Source organism: Astyanax mexicanus, chromosome 13 (genome assembly GCF_023375975.1).
Source record: "Astyanax mexicanus isolate ESR-SI-001 chromosome 13, AstMex3_surface, whole genome shotgun sequence".
Lineage (NCBI taxonomy): Eukaryota > Metazoa > Chordata > Actinopteri > Characiformes > Acestrorhamphidae > Astyanax > Astyanax mexicanus.
The window spans coordinates 26,326,814-26,354,465 of record NC_064420.1 but is presented as its reverse complement, the minus strand read 5'-3'; the positions used below and the strand labels follow the sequence as shown (position 1 = coordinate 26,354,465).

Here is a 27,652-nt window from a genome sequence, read left to right as displayed (position 1 = left end):
TGTGTGACTCTGGTCTGCAGAAGCTGAAATATTCGTGGTGTTTTTACCGGAGATGGAGTCGCTCCACGCGGTTTACACGTTATCTTGTTTTTCGCGACGTCAAAGGAGAAATATATCGCCTCTCCTCTCTCTCTCTCCCTGCTGAACACTGTCGAGTTAACTTCCAGTCGAGCTCCGTAACGACAGTTTAATTCTCGGGTTTGTAACTGAGCGCGCGGCGCTACTGCAGGAAAAACAGGTACTGATTGGATGAGTACCCCGCTTGTCCCGCCTCTCCACCTTCGCTAAAGTAGCAGTGATTGGATCACTTCCTAACTGGTCCCTACCTTTCACAGAACTAAATCAGTTCTGATTGGATTTCGTCTCTGCCAAACATTTTCGTCTTGTTTTTATTCGTTGACCAAAATGTCAGTTAATTTCGTCTCGTTGTGTGAGCGGAGCCGCTGTCTGCCCCTCCTCCCTGTGTGTGTGTGTGTGTGTGTTTGTGCAGCGAGACGGGACGAGGGGCAGACAGTTCCCTTTCATATCAGAGCGATTTCACCGCAAAATGTTATTTGCGTTTTGTCAGTGTTGGAAGAGCAAAAATAGGAAAGTACCGCAATGTAATCCTTTAATTTTAGCAGAGTAACTGTAATCTGATTACCATTTATTGAAGCAGTAACTGTAACGGATTACAGTTACTTATAATTTGTAATCTGATTACGTAACGCCGTTACATGTAATCCGTTACTTCCCAACACTGATAATAACCTTACCCTTAGTGTGATATCGTGACGCACAAAAACTCTTAAGTCCAGATGAAGGTTTACTACTTTAATTCTCCATTTGTTCTCTGACAAACATGCCTGCAGCTCAACATGGCAGTGCTGACTCTCACTCTAGTCTAAACTAGCACAACTCTGCACAACTAAGGATACTGGGAACCCCTAGTGGACACTGAAGGTACTACATCCCTCCCCCTTTAGGCTAGAACACAATACTATATACTACTATAACTAAGGTCTATTACCTATTACAAACAATTATGTTCTAAACATCTAGTTTTCATTTTGTCTTTAAGGAAAAGTTACATAAAGTCTTTAAACTTCAATGGAGTATGTCGTTCTCTCTCCGAATGACGTGTAGTTACACTCTGTGTGCATGGAGGATCAGGCTTTACAAATGTGACTTCTGGTTCAGCCTGTTGTGCCGAACTATCCTCACAGTTCTCAGTTGTGGTTGGCACAGACACTTGCACAGTCTCCTGTACTGATGCAGGTATCCTCACGGGACTTTCCGTCAGCTCCTGAATTCCACCAGAACTGCAACCTCTCAGCTGATCAACATGTCTTTTACAAGTGTGCCCATTTCCCAGGACCACTGAATAAGACAATGGACCAGTGCAGTCCTCCACAACAGCTGGAATCCACTTCGGACCGTATCCATAATTCCTAGCTAGAACTTCATCTCCACTTGTGAAACGTCTCAGTTTGGTCTGTCCATCTCGATTTTCTTTTTGTTTTAGTTGTTTGCTTCTCACCTTGGCCTGCAGGTCTGGTATGAGCAAATCAAAGGTAGACCTCAACCTTCGGGACATCATCAATTCGGCTGGTGACACCCCTGTAGTTGCATGTGGAGTTATCCGATAGCTGAACAAGAATCTAGACAATTTGGTCTCAATGGTGTCTCCATTTGCTTTCTTTAGACCCTCCTATAAGGTCTGCACAGCTCTCTCGGCCAACCCATTTGTTGAGGGATGGAAAGGGGCAGACTTCACATGTCTGATGCCGTTCTGCTTCATGAATGTCTCAAACTCAGCACCTGTGAAACAGGGCCCATTGTCTGAGACTAGCACTTGTGGTAGACCAAACACACTAAAACTCTGGCGTAACTTTTCAATGGTGATCTGAGAAGTGGATGATTTCAGTGGGTAGGTGTCTAGCCATTTTGAATGAGCATCCATGATAACTAGAAACATTCTTCCCATGAATGGCCCAGCATAGTCTACATGAATCCTAGACCATGGAGCTTCAGGCCACTCCCATGGGTGCAATGGTGTGGTTGGTGGTGCTTTTTGATTACTCTGGCATTGGTCACAGGACTGGACTGTTTTTTCTACATCCTTGTCCATTCCAGGCCACCACATGTATGACCTGGCCAACCCTTTCATGCGAGACATGCCTGAATGTGTCTGATGAAGACATTTTAACAGCATTTCTCTCCCTTGCTGTGGTATTACTACTCTTGCTCCCCACAGTACACAGCCATCACGAGCACTTAACTCCAATCGTCTTTGGAAGTATGGTTTCAGCTTCAGTAGGCCATCCTCTCAAGACACATCTCCATGTACGTGTGATAACAATGGATCCTTGGCTGTCCAGCTCCTAATCTGTTTGGAATCTACAGGAACAGCATCCACACAATCCATCATCAGAACTTGCTCGGTTTCTTTTTCTTCTCCAGGAGTCTCAGGAAGGGGTAGTCTACTTAAAGCATCTGCATTGGAATGAAACTTTCCTGGTCTATAAACAATCTGATATTCATAGGCACTCAGCAATATCGCCCACCTTTGAACCCTAGGGGAGCCCATTTGTGGTATGGCCTTCTTCTCCCCAAATAAGGCGACTAGCGGATTGTGGTCAGTGCAGACAGTGAATGTACGACCATACAGATACTTGTGGAACTTCTTTATTCCAAAGATGATGGCTAATGCTTCCTTGTCCAGTTGTGAATACTTCTTTTCAGCTGGAGACAAAGTTTGGATACAAATCCAAGTGGACTCTCACTTCCATCTGGCATACGGTGAGATAACACAGCTCCCACCCCATAAGCTGAAGCATCACATGCCAGTATGAGATCTTGACTTGGGGAGTAATGTACCAGTCTCGTGGCTGATTCCAGTAACTTTTTGGACTCACAGAAAGCTTTCTCTTGGGATTCACCCCAACCCCACTGTACATCCTTCTTCAGTAGGGAATGCAGGGGAGCCAACAGTGTGGACAGGTTCGGCAAAAATTTCCCATAGTAATTTAAGAGGCCCAGGTAAGCTTTCAATTCTGAGACACTCTTTGGACTTGGCGCACCCACTATGGCTTGCACTTTGCTCTCTAAGGGGTGTAGTCCTTACACCCCTTAGCTGAAGCCACTCCAAGCCACTGGAGCTGAAGCCACTCCAAATGGAAGACGATTGTAAGTGAATAGGCCACGATGCATGTTCACTGTCAAATACTGTTTAGATGAATCATCTAAAAGTAACTGTAGATATGCATGGCTCATATCCAATTTTGTAAACTGCTTTCCACCTGACAGTGTTGCAACAAGATCTTCCACACGAGGTATAGGGTATTGTTCCAGTGTAGCGACTTGGTTCACAGTCAACTTGTAATCTCCACATAGTCTTATTGAACCATCTGGCTTCAATACTGGCACAACTGGAGCAGCCCACTTTGAGAATTGCACTGGCTTAATGATTTCTTCCTTTAACAGCCTGTCAATCTCTGCATTAACCTTAGCTAGCACAGCATAAGGAACAGCTCTTGGCCTGTAAAACTTTGGTGTAGCACTGGGTGGCACATGTATGGTAGCTTTGGTACCTACCAACGTTCCCAGCTCTTCTTTAAACACCACTTCATGCCTTTTTAAGACTTGCTGTAGACTGGGTCGGTCTGATTTCTCTTGGATCTCTCCCAGGGTAGACGAATCTCCTCCATCCAACTTCTGCCTAGTAAGTTGGGACCATCTCCTGCTACTACAAGGAGAGGTAGGGTCTTTTGTTGCTGTTGGCTGCTTACTGAGACCCACGCTTGGCCTATTACCTGAATGGCTTGGCCTGTATATGTTTCCAACTTGACCTTGGTAGGGCTCAGTTTTGGAATTTCCATGTTCCATGTCTCATTGAAACTTGCCTCATTCATTAAGGTAAGGCTGCACCCTGTGTCAATTTCAAACTGAATGTTTTTCCCATTCACTTCCAAGTCCACAGTATATGGGGCAATTTTCCTTCCTTCATGCAATTCAATGCAATTTGTGAGTTATGCATGCCAATGCAGCAGTTTCTTCAGAGCTATCACTGCTGTTCTCTGTAACATTGTGAGAGTAGTGATGAGAACTATGCCCCCTTTCTGTTCTCAGTGGTAACATTTTTTTAGTCTCTTTTCTCTTTCGTTTATTTTTGCAAGCCCTCGCAATGTGACCAAATTTTCCACAACAGTGGCACTTTTCTTGTTTTAATCTGCATTCTGATGCTTTATGGTTAATCCCTTTACATCTGTAACACTCCTCACCAGCATCACTCTGGGCTTTCCTTGACACAGCTCCTGCAGTCTTCGTTGATGTTAAGCTGTTACATGTCATAGCTGTGTTCTTGAGTTTCAGATCCTGGGCATGTTTATTTGCTGCTTCCACAGATTTAGCAATTTTCAAAGCCTTCTCGAAAGTCAGGTCTGCTTCAGACAGCAACCTTCTCTGTATTCTGTCATCGTTTATTCCACAAACAATCCGATCTCTCAGCCTCTGCTGTAGGGTGTCTCCATAGTTGCAATCCTGTGCAAGATGGCGCAGCTCTGCCACATAGTCAGCCACTGACTCGCCCTGGCTTCTATCACGGGAATCAAACTTGTACCTCTGCACAATCTCACTTGGTTTCGGGTTAAAATGTTGACTGTTTAAAATGTGTGACCGTCCCTCGTATGTCACCAGGAGTCGAGCCGGAGGAATCATTCCGAATCGCAGTCCTAGCACCCGGAGCCGCCGCCTCACTCCGTCAAACTCCTTTCGCCTTCTGTGCACACCTGGTGCTAGATCTTAGTAGAACCACACCGGCTGGATCTGCTCTTTCACCAAGGCTGCTTTCACCACTGCTTCTTTATCCTTGTAATTCAGAAACTTCATTATCACTGTTCTTGGGGAATTGGTGATCTCCATTCTTGGACCAACTCTGTGAGCCCTCTCTATTGTGAATTTCGTCCTAGAGGGCCCCATGCCTAACACATCTGGTATCCAACTCTCGAGAAAACCACTCGCGTCGGAGCCCTCTGCTCCCTCAGGCAAACCAACTAATCGTAAGTTGGATCTCCTTGATCTTGCCTCCATGTCTATTACTTTCACCCTTCAGGGATTGCACTTTAGTTTGCAGCGTGATGATATTGTCCTCGGTTGTTGAAATCCTCGTCTCCGCCTGTGTAACTCGTTCGGTACAGTCCGTGATATCTTTCCTCACGTTTTCGATAGCCATTAATATGCCGTCGAATCTGGTGGAAAACTCTGACTTCATTGTGTCTATAGCTGCCAGTATGGTATCGGCTATCTCGTGCGAGCTTTCAGTAGCCGCCGGGTTGATTGTGCCCCCTGTTGTGCCTTCGGGTTCCTGGCTAACACTAGCATAAGCCGTACCCTCGGCCTCCGTGGCTATGCTAGTAGTTCCAGCACTAGACGTGTTGCTCGGCGTTGCCAAGATTGTAGAGTTTGTTTGCGGCTTTGACTTGTTTTCTTTTGTAAGTTTGGCATTATCTCTCGTCTCGTGATGAATCTGGATCAAACAACAGTCCCCCAAACAGGTTTTTAGAAAGGATTTAATTGACGAGGTAGCAGAGCCGATAAACACACGTCCTCTCAGCTAGCCGCCATAACCGGAAACCTATCTAATTATTTTAAGCCATACAGACACTGTGTGATTTTTTTAATCGGGTGCTGAGATCTCATCCGCATGTTTGAATGGTTTGTCCTGTACAAAAACGCACCTGATTTATATGCTGACACTGTACTGGCAGGCTGAGAGACTGAACGTCACGCAGCCCCAAAGCAGTAGAATTAGCGCCAAATCCACGCCAGAGCCGCGCACCTATTAATCAACCTGCACCATCCATCTTTAAACGCGCAGATGAACGCGTCTATTTCCTTTGTTAATTTATGTATAATTGATGTATATAAATGTGGTATATCATGATATACATCGTTATCGTGATATAAAAAATAAAAAAATATTTTTCCCATATCGCCCAGCACTACTTCTAAGTAATATTAATTCAAAAAAATATTTTTTTTTACATTTTAAATGTTTATCTGATTTAAATTTGAATGAAACATGTTTAAGTAAAGGGTGTTCTGTTAACTTACCAACATATACTTATACTTTTATCCGATAAAAAGGCATTGTAAGATATAGCTGCTGTTTTATTTATTCAAATTCGTGCTCCATGGAAAAAATGTTTGGGTTTGGGAACTCCCTGGCTGAAAAAGGGGCCCACTCCGGCCCTGTTTATGTCCGTCATTCATCTTGCTTGATAAAATGAAATGTTATCAGCTGCATGTAACTTAACAATCTGAGCCAGTTGACTGCAAGCTAGCTGGCGGTCGGGTTTTTTTTTTGCTACCTAAACGTGGCACAGTAGGTGGCTGTCAGATTATTTAGGATCACTAAACGTCCTAAACTCGACAACATCGGATTTTAGAGAAGTTGATTGTGATCATTTCTTGTAATACTGTGAAGGCTACATTTCAAGCTCACCTTCAGGGCAGTCGCTCTACTCCCACGGCATCTTCAAACTCCTCTTCGGTCTCTGCTAGTCGGCTGAAGCGCCGGTCGTGTGCTGCGCTTTTTTTTTCTAGTGAAGCGTGCTGCATGTCCCCCGCTACGCCCGCGCCCCTCCCTTTTGCCTATATTGAAAATCTTGTTGAAATATGAAATCATATTTGCCTATATTATTTTTCCCCTCCCTCGGAAGGGCAATATCAGACAAGGAAGGCAAAAGGGCAGTTGCCCAAGCACATTGGGCCATAGCATCTGCACGTCACTGCACCTTAGTTAAATTTAAATTATACTGCCAGAACAATATGTGAAAAAAGTATCTAGACATAGGCTAAGAATATAATATTCAAAAGTGGAAATAGAAATAAGTGAGAATTCAAATATGATTAGTAAATTATAGAAGTATAAAGAAAACAGTTGATCGTTCAAAAGAACAAAATAAAACTAATTATGTTCAGTGTGTTTAATGTGATTTTTTACCTGCAGATTTAACTTTTTACAGAGTTTCTTCATTTATATACACTTCATGTATATACTGAAAAAGGAGGAAATTTTTAAAAAACAAAATAAGACTGTACTTTAATGTAAAATCGGCATATAAAATGTAGGAATTTCCTGTTGATTTTATGGAAAATGTACTGGTACAATAATTTTGTTCATACATTTGTACAGTATTACAAATAATGTAAAGATTACAAGCACACATTAACGAACTGTTGTTCTATTTCACTTAACTACTTAATACATACACAAAGTGGCTCAAACCTTGCCTTGCAAAGAGAAAGTCCTGTATTTAAGGTAATTTACAAACTATATATATATATATATATATATATATATATATATTTCATTATTGTATCATATGTTCATTTTGGTGGATATGTAATGGTATTCTACTCATTTTCATGTGTATTTATGTTTTTAAATTCTTTCAATTTAATCAGCATGAAAAACAGGACAAAGAAAATAAATCTGAACACTTAAAGGCTTCCTCCAGAAATAAGCACCTCCCGCTAATGTGTGTGAACATTTCCAAAAGCCTGGTTTTGTGAAGACTAAAGATCAGGGTATATATTGTGTTTGTCATTTGGCGACACTTGGAGGCGATGCATTGAAATTACAACTGAGATATCCTTTATGCACACATTGTAGTAAGCATTACTTGGTAAAATAAAGTTAGACAATTTCATTGGCTTACATATATTATAACATGTTTCCACCTAGCCTAGGTTATATAAACATGCATAAAAGTTTGCACTGGAGTTATTGGAGTTGGCAACGTTCGCATTATTGGAAAATATTGCTAATGGCCAAATTCATTGAGAGCACATTTTCCATGACCATTATGTTTTTTTGGCCCATGATGACTGGCTTATAAGCAGTTTTAGATTTTTAGAGTTTTAGACAAGCTGAGTGCATGACGTGTGGCTTCTTGGTAACTCATTTAAATAAAAGCATTTATTATCCATCTTAGAATACAGTTTAAAACATGGGTAATTAATAAAAATAAAAAGGCTATAGCCATCTTCACCAAATCTCAACTATTATAACTAGAAACAAACCCAAGTCACACAATGATTTATCTTTATTTTTTATTGAGGACCAGAAGGAGCAATATGGTGTTCACAACAAATACTGTGGACTCTTGCACAGACTGATATTTGCATAGTTATGGGATGCTGAAGAAACCTTCACATGGACTGCAGTGTAACCTAAAACCAGAACAGAAAGCAAAAGTACTGTACTCATACAAATTTGTCTAGTTGACATTTTACATGGCCCCCAATAAAAAAAAAAAAAAAAAAAGGCAGGGGGGGGGGGGAGAGAGCTGGGAGAAAAATCGGCCCATTACAGGGAGCACAGGAAGATCACAAGCCTGAGCACCAGTGTTCCTTTACCTTTATCCTTTTTCCATTACCACAGATTCCCCTTCACATGACTGTCAGGGCAACAGCCTGAACCACCTTCCTCAGCCAAGGTTGCCTTCTTTCCCCCCGAAAGAATACGAGCCGCTGGATACATCAGACACCGGATGAAACAAGACAGGAACCAATAAGTCAAACAAAATACCCAGAAACTAGCAGAGAAACAAACTAGTGGGTTTGGTTTAGGGCTGCAACAATTAGTCAACTGACAACATGGACTAAAAGTTGCATCACTGAATTTTATTCTTGCTTGCATTTGTCTTTAAAGCAGTAGAGAGAAAGTTGGCAGTGTTACCATGATAGTAAATATTAACCAAATCAGCTGATTAATGGAAAATTACATAAATCAGTTAGTATTACCATTAAAACAAACAAATTACATTTTGCTCAAACAAGGTCAAAGCAATATCTTAATATATATAATTTAAAGAAAAAAAAATAAATTATTTCCTTAAGATAAACATATGGCAAGTCCACTATAATATGCTTCGTAATTTGATCTAGGCATGGCAACTATCAAAGGCTCAACCGATCAAAATTTATCTAGGTTAGCAGTCAAGATGCAGCAAAACATGCATTGGATCAGGAGCCTCATCAACAGGAAACAAGTTGAGGGTATGATTTATTAAAAAAAAAAAAAAGATTAGTCACCTACCCAAGTAATTAGTTGCAGCCTTAGTTTGGTGCAATTTAGAGAAACTTGTCAGAACTGTTCACAGAAAGTATACAGCAAACTGAAGTACACTGAAGTCTACCACTGGTACCAGGCATGAACAACATTTCCAAATAAAAACAGGAGAAACCAGTAAGTTTAAACACCAAATTGAGAGCCTATAATTGGTCTTGCATTCATGGACACACCTTGACCATTACAGAATCAAAATAAGAAACAATGGAAAGTACTACATAGTAGAAGCAAGCAGATACAGACCACAGACCTCAAACTGGAACTGTGGAAAGAGAACTAGTTAACGACCCAAGCTGCTATAAGAAAAAAGTATTGGCACCCAAGAAAGTGCACTTCCACCAGAGTTCCCCCAGAAGCTCATACACCAGCAAACAAAGAGATTCAAACCTCGTCTGATCACACGCGCCAGCAGCAGTCCCTGTGCACGACTCTCCTCGAGCTCAGCAACAGAACCCAAAACTAGAATAGAACCAGGCCATAGAGGTCAGAACCTGCACACCAGCTGAAACGCGCGCCACACACACACACACACACACACACACACACACACACACACACACACACACACACACACACACACACACACACACACACACACACACACACACACACTGCGCTTACCGTGAGACAGACAAGCGACCAGAACAAGAAGAAAGATGACCCTCTGAGGAACCATGGTGGCGTTGGTGACACAGAAAACGCTTGACTGAGAGGCCAGCATGCACGCGCACTGCTGCTCCGCGGGGTATATAAGGGCATTGCCGCGGCTCAGGCGCGCGCCTCACCTGCAGGTCATTAAGCGCTGATGAAGAGGAGCGCGACCGAGTTGAACCGACTCAACCGATCTTCACTGATTGTACAGATATTGCGCAACGTTTGCAATGTTGATTTAGCGTGGTTTATTTTGTAGAGCCCAATACACATCATTAACCTCTTAACACGCCCTGGGCCGCCGGCGGGTCAGAAATATGTCATAATTAATATCGTGCTGTGATTATGAATAATTATGTACACCCAAATATGCCATTTTAAAGACTAGAATCTCTGCTTTTCTGTATGTAGCCTAGCTATATCCTTTCAGGAAATAAACATTTAGGGCGAAACATTCCTTGTTTATTAAGATTCATATTTTTGAATCTGGTAAAGCTTTATATTCTGTCTTTAAGCTACTGCTTTTAGGATTCACTATTTCGTTTAGATTTTTTTGGAATTCGTTAAATTATATTTCTTTTAGCATTTTGAGCTTAGATTAGTTGGTTATTTTATATCTATTTTTGTGGTTTTAATAAATTTTGTTATTAGCATCTAGCTTGTTAGCATACAGAACGTCTCCCTGGTCTTTTAAATTAATGTTGATTTATTCATTTAATAGCTGTATCTAATCCTTTTTTTTACCAACATTATCTTTATTGTTTTATCACAATTAGATTTTTACAACACTGTTTTAAAACACAACTAAACACAAAACATTTTAACAAACCTTCCATCTTAAAAACATGAGAAGGAAAAGAAAGAAAAGAAAAAAAATAATATTTAAAAAAAGAAATAAATAAATTGTTTCTTTCTTAAAGGGGTTTCTGGTTGTTTCTTTGGCTTACTCTTTTACATCAGGAGGGGAAAACATATTTTAAAGGATTTTAAACTTTGCAGAGGATTACTTATACAGTCACTGTCTCTTGTAACACATGTGATAAATCTGTGTTCTCTAGGAAATAAAGGAATGGGCCCCAAATATCATAAAATGAAGAATATTTACCTTTAATGGCGTAAGTAATTTTTTCTAAGGGCAATGTCGTAATTAATTCACCTATACCTGGCACATTTACTCTCTTCCAAAATAAAGCAATAACTATCTTAGCCAATAATATAACAATATCTAAAAACTGTTGTTGTCTGTGTTTAAGTTTGAAATTTCTTGGATATACACCGAGTATGAAGAGCTTTGGATCTAGAGGTATCTGCATTTCTAGAATATCCTGGATATAATGTCTCACTGCCTCCCAGTATTGTCGTATGTGGACACACTGCCACAGACAGTGAAAAAGAGTCCCCGTTTCTGTACCACACTTAGAACATACGTCAGGCACCGCGCTGTTGTATTTGTTTAACCTTTCAGGGGTTATATATGTACGTAATAGCCAATTATATTGCAATAGCTTGAGTCACGAATTAACTGTCTGTGAATGAGCTTTGGTACATGCCATCTCCAACTCCTCAATGGAAATGTCCTCTTGTAGGTCCCCTCACCATGCCTCTAACCTCTCTATGGATGTTTCTGAGGATTCCCCCATCAAAAAGTTATATATATTTGAAATAATGCCACTCCCCTGAGCATTCTCAACCATTAGTTTTTCTATTTTGGACAAAACAGGGACAGAGAGTGACTGATTTTGCTGATAAATAAAATTTCATTAAAAATGATTATGTGACATATCACATTTATCAGCTATTTATTGAAAAGACATAAGCCATTCACATCCAGGTTTGTATAAATCCACTATTGCTCGTATTCCTTTTTTTAGCCCAAATTTTAAATCCCCATCTAACCTCCCTGCTGGGAATGAATCGTTACCCCATATTGGACTGAACCAAGAGAGGGATGACGTTTCTCCAATGTATTTTTTAACTTGGAACCACACCACTATCATGTTTCTCACTATAGGATTCTTTTTTTTTTTTTTTTTTTGCTTTTACTAAAAGCTGAATAGAGATAAAAGGGAAGAGGTACACCCAAAAGATGGCCCTCCATCTCTCTCCAAAGAGGAGCATCCTTTTCTGTAAAGTAAAACATTAACCCCCTTTTCTGTACAGTAAAAGATTAACCCCCTTATCTGTGCTGCCCAATAATACCACAGAATATTGGGGCACCTAAGCCCCCCTCTTTCATAGGGTAGGTACAACAGTGAAATGCGCAGCCTAGATCGTCTATTGCCCCAAAGAAAACGAAGGAAAGGGGTATTTAAGTAAGAAAATAAATTACTAGGTGGTGGTAATGGCAGATTTTGAAACAAATACAGCAGTTTCGGCAATATATTCATTTTAAGAACGTTAATTTTCCCTATTAGCGACATTGGAATAGATGTCCATCTGTCAAGTGAATTTGAAATTTCTTCTAACAAGGGTTTATAGTTTGTTTCTACTATATTTCCTAGACTTTGTACAATTTTAATGCCTAAATATGTAAAACATTCCTCAACTTTGAATTGGCGTGTCACCTGTGGTGGGTTTTCCCTTTCTGTTTGATTTAATAACATTATAGAAGTTTTAGATTTATTTATCTTATAACCTGAGATTGCCCCAAAATTATTAATTAATTCCAACAAAGCAGGAATAGAAGTTTCCAGATCTTTTAGAAAAAGAATGACATCACATCAGCTGCATATAATGCTAAACGGTGTTCCTGTTCTCCTATAGTTATTCCGGAAATACAGGTATGATTCCTTACTGCAATTGCAAGAGGTTCTATAGCCAAAGTAAAAAATAGTGGGGACAAAGGATCTCCCTGTCTACACCCTCGCTTCACCTGAATAGTTTTGATATACTTCCATTGGTCAGTATTTCTGCATATGGTTCTGTATACAGCAAACGTATCCATTTACAAAAATTCTCTCCCAGTCCAAACCGTTCAAGGATTTCAAATAGGTATGGGCATTCCACCCTGTCAAATGCTTTGTTATCCTGCATAATTTCTGAACTATAAAGCTTTTCATAAAATGTCCTAAACTTGCTGTAATTGGGGAAATGGGACAGCTGATCCCTTTTAGATAGGACGTTGACTACTGTTGTGGAAATTTGGTGGTTTGGAGTGAAATAATAATGTTGAATGCTGAGTCAGGATCGAAGTGAGTAGCAAGGTTTTATTGAAGTCAGTCAGTGTCGCGAACACCAAGAATCTGCTTATCTAGCTACCCCTTCATTCCTTTTTATATGCTCTCTTAGCCCTTCACCCCACACACGTTGTATGCAGCATGTGTGAGTATGTGGCCTAAAAGAGTGTGACCTTTGAAAGGTGTGAGTAGGTCACATGCGAAGAGCATGTGACCTTTAAAACTTACTACCTACTATTGATAAGATAACCCATATGTTACTATTTACATGATTACAGACATTTTAACATTAAGAATCACTTAATACCAGAACTATTCCATTACACTACCGATGAACTGAGCCAATCACAACGCTCACTTTCAGCACATGCCGGATACTGCCCAGCCAATCACAGCTTCCGCATACAAAAATAAAAACGAGAAATCAATAAACACAACTCCAAATTCTAGAGATCATAACTTTGACAAGCATATTAAGCTTCAAAGTGCAGCCTGATTTGATGAAGGTTGCATATGTAAATATTAAATTATTTTAATAGTGAAATGTGATTTCATTGAATGTAATAAAACAAAAACTAATTAATAAATAATAAATATAATAATAAATATTATATTTTTCATACATGTTGAAATGATGTGTATATGTATATGTTACATATAGGGTCATAATACAGTTTTACTGAACATACAGCTTACCTAAACTAAACATAATATTACTGCTGGTATCACTTTATAATACTGTTCCATAGTTAATAGGTAACTAAGCAGGAACTAAGAACTAATAGTGCTGCATTAACACCTAAATATTTTCTATTAACTACCAGGGAGTACTGAATAATTACTCAGTAGAGAGTACTGAACTAATTATTATAGTAGTTCACTATTAACTTCACAATAATTACTGAGACTTACATATCTCCCAGAGAACTACTTACTAATTATGTCTCCTTTATTATAACTATTCATTAATTACTGCTCAAATCAACATTAACTACTGAAAACCGTTACATCCCACCTGGGGAACTATAGATCTAAATCAGTCTACACAAACAATTATTCTGTCAGTGGTGATATTAAAGGCATATTTGAGTGACACCATTTGTAGTAGTGGTAACCTTAATTACCTTATTATCCTCAGTTCCTTCCAAATATTAGCAACATATAGTAAAATACTTCAGTGTGTATTACTCTGCTTAACCATCATTTTTGGAAGAAAAAAACAACATTATAACATAATATTATTGCATAGAAGACATTGATGAAAGTTCTCCAGAAGGCATCTAAGACTCTAAGAATGACTGTAAGACAGTAATAATGTAACAATCATTGCTTTAATATTAGGTATCAGCCTTATAAAAGTGCATCTTCAGCCTTTGCAGTCTCACAGAGATTTATTTCACTGCTCACTATTAGGGTAATTACGGTAATTTCACAGCGGACGCAGCTCTCCTGGTCCTTCGTGTAACGGTGAATTTACACTGCTCCGACGCGACAACGCACAGCGACGGATCCCATTCATTTTCAATGGGAAGCGCCGCCTCCGTCAGACGCAGTCGCGCGGTGCATCATGGGTCCGACGCGTCGAGAGCGGGGGATGCGATGCGATGAAAAGTTGAGCCGAGCTGAACTTTATGCAAATGAGTCCGTCCAACGCAATGCGTCTATCCAATCAGAGAGCAGGGCTGCGTCCGAAATCGCATACTTCCATACTAAACAGTATGCAAAAGCAGTATGCGAGATGGGGTAGTGTGTCCGAATGCGCAGTATGCGAGTTTAGGTACGCGAAAAGTTCCCGGATGACGTACTGCACCGGGACAGATTTTGAAGTATGCAAGCCCTGCACACTTCACCAGCTCATATTTCCCAGAGTTCCAAGGGGGGCGGCGGAAGCGAAGCAGAGGGTGAAGATGGCGGACAGCGGCGACGCGGGTCTTTACAAGTGTAAGTAGAATGTAATCGGAATAATAGAAAATATCACCACTTAAGTGCCCAAAGTAACGTTATGAGTAATTTTGTGAAGAACGATACGCATATTTTATTTGATTTTTAATTTATTAACTTCGCTAACGCTAACTTGCAAGTGTTTAAGGCTACCGTCAGTACGAGCTAAGATAGTCATGCTAGCTCGCTCGCTAACTAGTTAGCCAGCCAAGCTAACCTAGCTAGCTTAATGTTGTATTGTTATTAAAGAAATGTAGCGCTATTTCAGTTACCTAGGATCACAGAGTCGAGTAAGTTGAGCGTTTGTGTGGGCTAAACGTGCGGGATTAGCTATCGCTGGTGTTAGCTAGCTAACGCTAACTAGATTTGTTTGTTCTCTTCTGAATGTAGTTTTGAATTTTGTGTTTTAGTACCTCTATTAATCTCGCTAGCACGCCGTTCAACGTGGCTTAATGGCTTATTCTGAAGTATCTAGGTTAGCTAGTTTCCTGAACTGTTTTCTGTAATTTAAAGTATTGCTGAGTTAATTTGGCTACTAATGTACTTGTAAGTGGTTTGCAGGTTACGTTGTTTAACTAGTTAGGCAGTTAGCTATATAACGTAATGTTAAATGAAGTTGAATGGCTAATCTAGCTGGCTATTTTAGCATTTTCATTTTAGTTTACATCTTGGCTGCCTAGCTTAGCTGTCATACAATTGTGATGAAGTTGGTGGTTCACCTTAGTAGCTAGTAATAAGCCAAAAGTATACTTTTAAAAGAAATATATCTTGCTTTGAGGTAATTGATGCTAAATATTTATTATTGTTGTAACCCTGCTACAATATTGTCACATTTGCCATTCCATTTAAAGCTAAAGTTTTATATTACAGGGAGTGATGAGGACACCAGGGAGCTGATCCGGTGGAGGGTGGCCAATGAGGCCCTCTTCACCGGAAAAAGAAATGCAGCAGTTCGAGGATTTGAGTAAGTAACTTAACTGTTTATTTAACCTAACTTTAGATATGTTTTACAGCAAATTACCCAATGTTATATCAACACTGACTGTACAAAATGTACACTCACAATTGTCTGTTAAATGTGTTGTAGTGTATGTGGTAATGTTGTAGTATTAAACGTTTGCTTATTGAAAGCAGTGTGTGGACTGTAGTAATAATTGTTGTGTGCATTATGTTTATAGAGCCTTCGTGTTGGAGAAAAATTTGAAAGGGAAGGTGACCCCTGTCTTCGTAAAGAAGAAATGGGAGAACCTAAAACAAAAGTACAAGGTAAACATTTTTCTTTGTAAGATATACAACAACAATATTAGTGAATATTTTATTGTAACACAGGTTATTTTCTTTTTTACTGTTATTAATTTTGTAGGAACTCAGGTGCCCCCCTACTGGGGTGAGTACTGAGGGTGGTGAAGCAACAGCAGCATCCTGGAAATGGTATACCGCCATGGATGAGGCAATAGGTGGGAGGCCATCAATTAGCCCACCCACCCTTATTGCCTCATCTGGCCAGGGTGCTGCTGAAGCTTCAACACCCTCTTGTAGGCCAGGAGACAGCCAGACCCCAGGCAGGAAAAGGCAGAGGGAGACCGACCTCATAGTTTTTTTAAAGGAGATGGAAGAGAGGGAAAATGAGAGAGAGCGAGAGGCAGCAGAGAGAGAGGAGAGGCGATGGCAAGAGGCTGAGGAGAGAGAGGAAAGAAGAGAGAGGGAAAGAATTGAGCGTGAGGAAAGGCGAGAGCAAGAGACAAGAGAGAGAGAGGAAAGGAGAGATCGAGAGGCCAGAGAGAGAGAGGAAAGGAGAGAGACAGAAGCGAGAATAAGGGAAGAAAGGAGAGATAGAGAGGAGAGAGAGAGGGAAGAAAGATTCTTGCAAATATTGGGGATTCTTGTTAAAAAATAAACATTTAAAAATCAGTTTGCACGTCCAGTGGCATTATTGTGTCTTGAGAAACGGCAGTTTATATTTGCATATTATAGAAGAATGTTAGTATTCTAACTGTAAAGAAGGACATTTAAAGTTTACTCACCCCAGTCTATAATTGACAATGTAGTATTTATTCCAAACAAGCAAGACATTTTAAGGGACTAGGAATTTACAACTCTATTAAGTGAATTTAAGTGTTTTATCTTTAGAAATATCTTTCTTTTAACTCTTAGTTAAATTAGAAGTAGCAATTTAAGTCTATGGTTACTGTAAGGCAGGGGTGCCCAATCTTTTCCACAATGGGCCGGTGTAACTGCAAGTGTGTTATCCGTAACTGTGACACCATTATGAGCTAAACTTAGTTTCTTTAAAAAAAATAATAATAATAATGACAAGTTCACCTAACTCAAGCAGTTTGATTCAGTACTTTTTGGTTGTTTACTGCCCCAAAGATGGCTCCAATCTGCTGCTAAGAATAAGGGAGGAAAGTTCTGAGGAAACAGGGCAGCATTTAAATGCTCTTGGTAGTGCAGGTATGTATGCATATGTAGGTCAGGTTTTAATGTTTAAATAAGTGCAATAATTTGAGAAAAGATGTGCTCTTGTGTGTAGTTCAAATAGTTAAGCTCTTAAAAAAACTACATCAAATTTAAAATACCTATAAGATAAGTAAACATGAATGTTTTTTTATTCAAGTTCAAACATGTTGGTAATTTAAAATTCAAAGTTTACCCTTAATTGAAAAAGTGTTGATGTTGGTGTGGTGATTAGCAAAAGAAACAGAAAATGGGGAAAGTGTATTTTTTTTTATTTAACCACAATCAAAAGTGGAAAAGAGTAGAACAAATAAGAAACAAGAAATTACTAGGATCTATTAGGATCTGTTAAATCTAATAAGAACTATTTATTTGAACAATTTATAATAGATTATGAGAAAATTTTACCTACTCTAGCAAAATTAAACTATTTAAAATATCAGAAATATGAAAATGTAACAGGTAAAACTATAGAACTGTAAATGTAAAAAAAACAAAAACATGAAAATTGTCAAAGACTATGTACAGAACTCTAAAGATAATCATGCTCAAGAAGAGCTAGTACGGCCATCTGGGGTGCAGAGACAGCTGCAGCCAGGTTCTCCCGTGCCTCGTTTCCTGATCTTTCCTCTGTTTGTGCAGGCTCTGGGGCATGAGCATCCTCCTCCTCTGGAACATCTGGCTCAATGATGTCACCATGAGCAATGCACAGGTTGTGGAGCACTGCGCAACATGCCACGACCTCTGGGGCGAAGACAGGGCTCACCTCAAGGGCCTTGAAGAAAATGGAGCGCCAGCGTGTCTTCAGCATCCCAAATGCTCTTTCAATGACGCACCGGGCCCGAGAGAGCTTGCGGTTAAAGCGAGCCTGTACAGGGTTCTGTACAGGCTCTCGATACGGGGTCAGGAGCTTGATGGGCGTGCTGATGCACGGATAACCCCCATCCCCAAGGATGCATCTTCCCGCAGGTGGGTACAATGCCTCTTTATACAAGGGGCTGTTCTTTAAAATCCTTGCATCGTGCACAGAGCCAGGATACCCAACAAAAATGTCTAAAAACTTTCCCTGGTGGTCACAGATGGCTTGCAGCTGGACGGAGTGGAAAAGCTTCCTGTTGAGGTAGCACTGTGCGTTGGCTGATGGGGGTTTTATGCGGATGTGGCACCCGTCAATGGCACCCACTGCCACTGTGAAGGCTGGAGATCCGGCCAAGTGAGCAAACCCTGCTCCTATCACCTCCAGATCATCACCCGTTGGCAGAGTGATGACCCTTTTGATGATCCCACTGACATCTTTGCTCACTCTGTGCACAATGTCGTGCACAGATGACCTGGGGATTGCAAAGGCCCGGGAGACCACGCGGTAGGATGCTGCGTGTGCCAGCCAGTACAGGAACACCAGCACCTCGATGTCTCGGCTCCACCCATGGTCAGTCTCCTGCCTTAATGCGGCAGTGAGGGAGGTGATGGTCTCCCGGGAGAGTCTGAGGTCAGCCCTGAGGTCTGCGCCACCAAAATACAGCTGCAAAATGGGCACAGCTGTGTTGAGCTGACAATATGAAGTCAGGCTGCCATGCTGTAAATAAATGTAAATAGTTTAGTTAACTTATGTTTACTTTACTTATATTTATTGTTCTGTTTATATGTTTTAATAAAATGTCATTTTTATTGTTTTCTTTTTTGTAAGAAAAATAAATTGCTTTACACATCCTCACTTAAGCTACTGTTCTTTTTATATTTCTGATCATTTAACTGTTATTAACTGTTATTAAAATGTCATTTTAAAATGTAATTTTTATTCTTCTAGCTGTGTAATTGAATGTACTGTAATTTAGTTTTTTACCGGTAATCACAATAATTGTGTGTGTAAATAGGTAATAGTACTATCTAGATTAACTAGCTGTTTTTTTCTGTAGACTTTACTGCATTTTTCTGTGTTAAAAAAATTCTAAGAATTTCTTTTTTATTTGTTTTAGCTGTCTAATGTAATGTAATTAATTTTTTACTATGTAATCACAATAACTGTGTGTGAATAGTAGTTAGCTAATATTACTAACCCTATCTAGGTTAACTAGCTGGCTTTTTCTGAAGACTTTATTGCACTTACATTGTTTCTGAGGTAAAAAATCAATAAATTCCTCAGATTTCTTCTTCTCTGAGCAGCCGCTCGACGCCGTAAAGATGTTAAATTAGGATACATCCCAAAAAAAACAGGTAGGTGGCGTTAAAGAGTAAAAAAAATGCTGAATTATATGGATCTTGTGCTGCAAGTGACTAAAGGGGTTTTTTTTGGTTGTGGAGTGGCGTAATGCGCCACGTGATGTTGGAGTGGCGTAGTGCGTCACGTGATGTTGGTAAAATGGCCGGCGTAGTGCGTCCGAGGTGGTGCATACTTACCCACTCGCATACTCAAAGAGCATACTGCTTTACCGGGCGAGCAGTGCGTACTCACCCCCAAAACAGTACGTACTGCTTAAGTATGCGATTTCGGACGCAGCCCAGGTGTTGGCCTGTAACGCGTCCTCAGCGCAGCGCATGAAAACATTTTAGTTCCGCTTTCAAGCGTCCAGAGAAGCCTGGAAGAGAAGTTTCAGGCTTCCCTGTTCTTTATAAAATCCCCGCTGATTCACAGGGACTCTGTCAGCGAGGAGAAAGGCTGCTGTGATTGTTGGAGTCTCTGGTGGGTTTTTTAAATATTAATATGTAATTTAATTGGAAAAGTTTGCTTTTGTCCGCTTATATAATGCTCACTAGACAGTGTAATGAAGCTCATTCAAACATTTATATCTATAAAGACACATTTATATTTATTAATTATTGGAAATAATAATAGCTTATATAAAAAAGCATTTCCCAATTATTAAAACGATTCAATTGGACGACGCAGGGAACGCCTTTGTCACGCCCACATGCGACCGGTTGGAGGGGGGTAGTGCGACCGTGTGCGTTGTCGCGTCGGAGCAGTGTAAATTCACCGTAAATTCTCTGCTGTGCTGCTGCTGCTGGAGGAGGAAGATTAAGAGAGACTCTGCTGCTTTCATATTTCTGTATTTGATTTAAAATAAACTAGTAATCAAGATATTGAGATCTTTTCCAGCTGATTTTACCCCCGGATCAGAGGAGGACTCTTTGTGGGTTGTTAAACAGCTTTAGGATGTGTGTTAGCTAGCTAAGTTAGCTAAGTTGTGTGTGTAGTTAGCGTTAGCCAGCTAAGTTAGCTAGGTTATGTGTGTGTTAGTTAGCTAGTTTAAATATGTGTTAGTTAGCTGGGTTATGTGTGTTCGTTTGCTAGCTAAGTTAACTTTTATGTGTGGGTTAGTTAGCTAGGTTATATGTGTGCTAGCAAGTTAAATGCGTGTGTGTTAGTTAGTTAGCAAGCTAAGTTAGCTAGGGGAAATGTGTGTGTGTTAGCTAGGTTAATTGTGTTAGCTAGTTTAAATGTGTGTGTTAGTTAGCTAGGTTAAATGTGTGTTATTATTATTATTATTATTACTTTTAATGTATATTTCCCTTTATAATACTGTGACATGATCTGCAGTAACTCCTAAAGAAGAACACAGTAACTCTTCAGTAATTAGTAATTAGTTTCCATGTTTCTCACTTTATAATACTGTGGTATGATTTGCAGTAACTCCTAAAGAAGAACACAGTAACACAGTTTTTTTTCTTTTAAAAATGGGGTTTAAGCAGATTACGACACACTGTAGTATTTTACAATATGTTGCTAATATTTGGAAGATAATGATGATAGTAAGGTAATTAAGGTTACTACTACTACAAATGGTGTCACTCAAATATGCCTTTAATATCACCACTGATAGAATAATTGTTTGTGCAGACTGATTTAGATCTATAGTTCCCCAGGTGGGATGTAAGGGTTTTCAGTAGTTAATGTTGATTTGAGCAGTAATTAATGAATAGTTATTATAAAGGAGACATAATTAGTAAGTAGTTCTCTGGGAGATATGTAAGTCTCAGTAATTATTGTGAAGTTAATAGTGAACTACTATAATCATTAGTTCAGTACTATCTACTGAGTAATTATTCAGTACTCCCTGGTAGTTAATAGAAAATATTTAGGTGTTAATGCAGCACTATTAATTAGTTACTGCTTAGTTACCTATTAACTATGGGACAGTATTATAAAGTGTTACCTTACTGCTTTACTTGCTGTTTATTTAGATAAGGAACCTAGTTAATTAATATGCTTATGACGTATATTGGTGCGTTGCCTTCTCCATTTCCGCGCGCTCTGTGGGCATGGATTCAGTGATGTCATTCGAAAATACCCTAAAAGTCTTCCGGAGTAGGATACACTGATGTAACCTCCGTTGAAAGCCTATTCAAGGTGGATTTTAGGCGGCTTCTTTTGTCTCCTACGGTATTCAGACAGGCGGCAAGATGGCGTCACGAAATCAGTTTCCGGGTCACGGAGGAGAGGAGGAAGATCGGTAGGAAAAAGGAGACACTTGTGGGGTTTCTGGACGCAGCCAAAGTCACCTGCTGTTATATCGCTTCCAGAGAGTGTAGATAAAGTGAGATAAAGATTCTGAAAAAATGAAGGATTGTCTATATTTGGGGCATGAATATTCACTAGAATGGATTCCTCCTTTAGTAGAGTTCCTTGAATTATAATGATTCGTCCTAACTTATCTTTAATTAGCTTATTCACCTTTAATGGAATAGACTCCTGAATCAAAATCATGCCCCCCTTGCTTGGGAGTCAAAGGGGGCTGAGAATATATTCCCTTTTCCCTTTCTTCTTTTAATGTTTAACTCTTCTTTGTGCATTAAATGTGTTTCTTGAAGAAAGACCACAGATTGCATTAGTTTAATTCTACTTATTACTTGTTTAACCTTTTTTAGTTTCCGTAACCCTCTGCAATTCCATGATGTAATTTTAATGTTTAGGTCTTTAAACATATTACATATAATGAAACAGATTTCCCAATTTCTTAAAGTCCTTCATTATTATGCAAAAAGCAGAAAAGTTTAAACTTATAACCTAACTTTTACCCCAACTTATGTTTCGCAAAAACAAAAAAGAAAAAAACAGCAAAAAAAAAAAGGTAAAGAACAAATAACAACCCCTAAAAAACATGAACTCCCTCTCAGTTTCCAAAAACTGAGTACCCCCACTTAAACTTTAGGGTTCCCCAAATAGCAAACTGTTCTTCTCTAAAACGAGGATCAGCAAAACTGCTTACCAAAATCCAGATTTAACGTCTGCTACCTCTTATTTCTACACATTTTTACAAAAAATATACATACATTATTTGGACTGTATAGCGTACCACATCACCTTACTAAACAGTAAATTATATTCGCTTAAAAAGAACATGTAAATAACTTCTACTCGTTATTTAAAATAGAGTCACCACTTAAACCAAGAATAAGTGCTAGTGTCCATTTTTGAAGAAAACAACCTTTTGTCAATAATAACCTTACCCTTAGTGTGATATCGTGACGCACAAAAACTCTTAAGTCCAGATGAAGGTTTACTACTTTAATTCTCCATTTGTTCTCTGACAAACATGCCTGCAGCTCAACATGGCAGTGCTGACTCTCACTCTAGTCTAAACTAGCACAACTCTGCACAACTAAGGATACTGGGAACCCCTAGTGGACACTGAAGGTACTACATCCCTCCCCCTTTAGGCTAGAACACAATACTATATACTACTATAACTAAGGTCTATTACCTATTACAAACAATTATGTTCTAAACATCTAGTTTTCATTTTGTCTTTAAGGAAAAGTTACATAAAGTCTTTAAACTTCAATGGAGTATGGAGCATGGAGGATCAGGCTTTACAAATGTGACTTCTGGTTCAGCCTGTTGTGCCGAACTATCCTCACAGTTCTCAGTTGTGGTTGGCACAGACACTTGCACAGTCTCCTGTACTGATGCAGGTATCCTCACGGGACTTTCCATCAGCTCCTGAATTCCACCAGAACTGCAACCTCTCAGCTGATCAACATGTCTTTTACAAGTGTGCCCATTTCCCAGGACCACTGAATAAGACAATGGACCAGTGCAGTCCTCCACAACAGCTGGAATCCACTTCGGACCGTATCCATAATTCCTAGCTAGAACTTCATCTCCACTTGTGAAACGTCTCAGTTTGGTCTGTCCATCTCGATTTTCTTTTTGTTTTAGTTGTTTGCTTCTCACCTTGGCCTGCAGGTCTGGTATGAGCAAATCAAAGGTAGACCTCAACCTTCGGGACATCATCAATTCGGCTGGTGACACCCCTGTAGTTGCATGTGGAGTTATCCGATAGCTGAACAAGAATCTAGACAATTTGGTCTCAATGGTGTCTCCATTTGCTTTCTTTAGACCCTCCTATAAGGTCTGCACAGCTCTCTCGGCCAACCCATTTGTTGAGGGATGGAAAGGGGCAGACTTCACATGTCTGATGCCGTTCTGCTTCATGAATGTCTCAAACTCAGCACTTGTGAAACAGGGCCCATTGTCTGAGACTAGCACTTGTGGTAGACCAAACACACTAAAACTCTGGCGTAACTTTTCAATGGTGATCTGAGAAGTGGATGATTTCAGTGGGTAGGTGTCTAGCCATTTTGAATGAGCATCCATGATAACTAGAAACATTCTTCCCATGAATGGCCCAGCATAGTCTACATGAATCCTAGACCATGGAGCTTCAGGCCACTCCCATGGGTGCAATGGTGCGGTTGGTGGTGCTTTTTGATTACTCTGGCATTGGTCACAGGACTGGACTGTTTTTTCTACATCCTTGTCCATTCCAGGCCACCACATGTATGACCTGGCCAACCCTTTCATGCGAGACATGCCTGAATGTGTCTGATGAAGACATTTTAACAGCATTTCTCTCCCTTGCTGTGGTATTACTACTCTTGCTCCCCACAGTACACAGCCATCACGAGCACTTAACTCCAATCGTCTTTGGAAGTATGGTTTCAGCTTCAGTAGGCCATCCTCTCAAGACACATCTCCATGTACGTGTGATAACAATGGATCCTTGGCTGTCCAGCTCCTAATCTGTTTGGAATCTACAGGAACAGCATCCACACAATCCATCATCAGAACTTGCTCGGTTTCTTTTTCTTCTCCAGGAGTCTCAGGAAGGGGTAGTCTACTTAAAGCATCTGCATTGGAATGAAACTTTCCTGGTCTATAAACAATCTGATATTCATAGGCACTCAGCAATATCGCCCACCTTTGAACCCTAGGGGAGCCCATTTGTGGTATGGCCTTCTTCTCCCCAAATAAGGCGACTAGCGGTTTGTGGTCAGTGCAGACAGTGAATGTACGACCATACAGATACTTGTGGAACTTCTTTATTCCAAAGATGATGGCTAATGCTTCCTTGTCCAGTTGTGAATACTTCTTTTCAGCTGGAGACAAAGTACGTGATACAAATCCAAGTGGACTCTCACTTCCATCTGGCATACGGTGAGATAACACAGCTCCCACCCCATAAGCTGAAGCATCACATGCCAGTATGAGATCTTGACTTGGGGAGTAATGTACCAGTCTCGTGGCTGATTCCAGTAACTTTTTGGACTCACGGAAAGCTTTCTCTTGGGATTTACCCCAACCCCACTGTACATCCTTCTTCAGTAGTGAATGCAGGGGAGCCAACAGTATGGACAGGTTCGGCAAAAATTTCCCATAGTAATTTAAGAGGCCCAGGTAAGCTTTCAATTCTGAGACACTCTTTGGACTTGGCACACCCACTATGGCTTGCACTTTGCTCTCTAAGGGGTGTAGTCCTTGGAGAGCTCTATGGCCTATACTGCACTTCTTTTTGCAAGAATGAGCACTTGTCTTTCTTTAAGCGCAATCCTGCCTTTTCCATTCTGGTTAGCACCTCCTCCAGGTTCCTTAAATGCTCTTGCTCATCAATTCCAGTTACCAAGATGTCATCAAGGTAAATAGCTACATGAGGAATTCCTTGTAAAAGCCCCTCCATTACCCTCTGGAAGATAGCTGGAGCTGAAGCCACTCCAAATGGAAGACGATTGTAAGTGAATAGGCCACGATGCATGTTCACTGTCAAATACTGTTTAGATGAATCATCTAAAAGTAACTGTAGATATGCATGGCTCATATCCAATTTTGTAAACTGCTTTCCACCTGACAGTGTTGCAACAAGATCTTCCACACGAGGTATAGGGTATTGTTCCAGTGTAGCGACTTGGTTCACAGTCAACTTGTAATCTCCACATAGTCTTATTGAACCATCTGGCTTCAATACTGGCACAACTGGAGCAGCCCACTCTGAGAATTGCACTGGCTTAATGATTTCTTCCTTTAACAGCCTGTCAATCTCTGCATTAACCTTAGCTCGCACAGCATAAGGAACAGCTCTTGGCCTGTAAAACTTTGGTGTAGCACTGGGTGGCCCATGTATGGTAGCTTTGGTACCTACCAACGTTCCCAGCTCTTCTTTAAACACCACTTCATGCCTTTTTAAGACTTGCTGTAGACTGGGTCGGTCTGATTTCTCTTGGATCTCTCCCAGGGTAGACGAATCTCCTCCATCCAACTTCTGCCTAGTAAGTTGGGACCATCTCCTGCTACTACAAGGAGAGGTAGGGTCTTTTGTTGCTGTTGGCTGCTTACTGAGACCCACGCTTGGCCTATTACCTGAATGGCTTGGCCTGTATATGTTTCCAACTTGACCTTGGTAGGGCTCAGTTTTGGAATTTCCATGTTCCATGTCTCATTGAAACTTGCCTCATTCATTAAGGTAAGGCTGCACCCTGTGTCAATTTCAAACTGACTGTTTTTCCCATTCACTTCCAAGTCCACAGTATATGGGGCAATTTTCTTCAGATGTTTTTCCTTCATGCAATTCAATGCAATTTGTGAGTTATGCATGCCAATGCAGCAGTTTCTTCAGAGCTATCACTGCTGTTCTCAGTGGTAACATTTTTTTAGTCTCTTTTCTCTTTTGTTTATTTTTGCAAGCCCTCGCAATGTGACCACATTTTCCACAACAGTGGCACTTTTCTTGTTTTAATCTGCATTCTGATGCTTTATGGTTAATCCCTTTACATCTGTAACACTCCTCACCAGCATCACTCTGGGCTTTCCTTGACACAGCTCCTGCAGTCTTCGTTGATGTTAAGCTGTTACATGTCATAGCTGTGTTCTTGAGTTGCAGATCCTGGGCATGTTTATTTGCTGCTTCCACAGATTTAGCAATTTTCAAAGCCTTCTCGAAAGTCAGGTCTGCTTCAGACAGCAACCTTCTCTGTATTCTGTCATCGTTTATTCCACAAACAATCCGATCTCTCAGCCTCTGCTGTAGGGTGTCTCCATAGTTGCAATCCTGTGCAAGATGGCGCAGCTCTGCCACATAGTCAGCCACTGACTCGCCCTGGCTTCTATCACGGGAATCAAACTTGTACCTCTGCACAATCTCACTTGGTTTCGGGTTAAAATGTTGACTGTTTAAAATGTGTGACCGTCCCTCGTATGTCACCAGGAGTCGAGCCGGAGGAATCATTCCGAATCGCAGTCCTAGCACCCGGAGCCGCCGCCTCACTCCGTCAAACTCCTTTCGCCTTCTGTGCACACCTGGTGCTAGATCTTAGTAGAACCACACCGGCTGGATCTGCTCTTTCACCAAGGCTGCTTTCACCACTGCTTCTTTATCCTTGTAATTCAGAAACTTCATTATCACTGTTCTTGGGGAATTGGTGATCTCCATTCTTGGACCAACTCTGTGAGCCCTCTCTATTGTGAATTTCGTCCTAGAGGGCCCCATGCCTAACACATCTGGTATCCAACTCTCGAGAAAACCACTCGCGTCGGAGCCCTCTGCTCCCTCAGGCAAACCAACTAATCGTAAGTTGGATCTCCTTGATCTTGCCTCCATGTCTATTACTTTCACCCTTCAGGGATTGCACTTTAGTTTGCAGCGTGATGATATTGTCCTCGGTTGTTGAAATCCTCATCTCCGCCTGTGTAACTCGTTCGGTACAGTCCGTGATATCTTTCCTCATGTTTTCGATAGCCATTAATATGCCGTCGAATCTGGTGGAAAACTCTGACTTCATTGTGTCTATAGCTGCCAGTATGGTATCGGCTATCTCGTGCGAGCTTTCAGTAGCCGCCGGGTTGATTGTGCCCCCTGTTGTGCCTTCGGGTTCCTGGCTAACACTAGCATAAGCCGTACCCTCGGCCTCCGTGGCTATGCTAGTAGTTCCAGCACTAGACGTGTTGCTCGGCGTTGCGAAGATTGTAGAGTTTGTTTGCGGCTTTGACTTGTTTTCTTTTGTAAGTTTGGCATTATCTCTCGTCTCGTGATGAATC

At 40.6% G+C, this 27,652-nt stretch overlaps 2 protein-coding genes, 1 long non-coding RNA gene and 1 pseudogene across 3 annotated transcripts; 1 reads left to right on the top strand and 3 right to left on the bottom strand.

Annotated features, from left to right (window-relative positions):
* Positions 1 to 8,075: 8,075 nt before the first annotated feature.
* Positions 8,076 to 9,864, bottom strand: LOC125806745 (uncharacterized). The gene is made up of 4 exons (XR_007441559.1): positions 9,740 to 9,864; positions 9,506 to 9,577; positions 8,404 to 8,517; positions 8,076 to 8,217 (listed from the first exon to the last, which is right to left on the bottom strand). It is a non-coding gene; the product is annotated as an uncharacterized LOC125806745 (long non-coding RNA).
* Positions 9,865 to 14,631: 4,767 nt separating this feature from the next.
* LOC125806744 (ensconsin-like) lies at positions 14,632 to 17,222 on the top strand. Its single transcript, XM_049486363.1, has 4 exons — positions 14,632 to 14,886; positions 15,757 to 15,850; positions 16,065 to 16,152; positions 16,250 to 17,222. Exons 1-4 carry the CDS (start codon positions 14,664 to 14,666, stop codon positions 16,781 to 16,783), a joined length of 939 nt encoding a protein of 312 aa, XP_049342320.1. The 5' UTR covers positions 14,632 to 14,663; the 3' UTR covers positions 16,784 to 17,222.
* Positions 17,223 to 17,875: 653 nt separating this feature from the next.
* On the bottom strand, positions 17,876 to 19,750 carry LOC111190806 (putative nuclease HARBI1). The gene is made up of 2 exons (XM_022664502.2): positions 19,741 to 19,750; positions 17,876 to 18,846 (listed from the first exon to the last, which is right to left on the bottom strand). The coding sequence occupies exons 1-2, from the start codon at positions 19,748 to 19,750 to the stop codon at positions 17,876 to 17,878; spliced, it is 981 nt and encodes a 326-aa protein (XP_022520223.1).
* Positions 19,751 to 22,982: 3,232 nt separating this feature from the next.
* Positions 22,983 to 26,182, bottom strand: LOC125806738 (uncharacterized protein K02A2.6-like; annotated as a pseudogene).
* Positions 26,183 to 27,652: the final 1,470 nt, after the last annotated feature.

Bases quoted from the DNA above. Each gene is read 5' to 3' on its own strand.
- LOC125806744 (XM_049486363.1), top strand. From the start codon at position 14,664: ATGCAAAAGCAGTATGCGAGATGGGGTAGTGTGTCCGAATGCGCAGTA. The intron at 15,851-16,064 runs GTAAGTAACTTA...TTATGTTTATAG, and splicing joins GCAGCAGTTCGAGGATTTGA to AGCCTTCGTGTTGGAGAAAA. The intron at 16,153-16,249 runs GTAAACATTTTT...TTAATTTTGTAG, and splicing joins ACCTAAAACAAAAGTACAAG to GAACTCAGGTGCCCCCCTAC.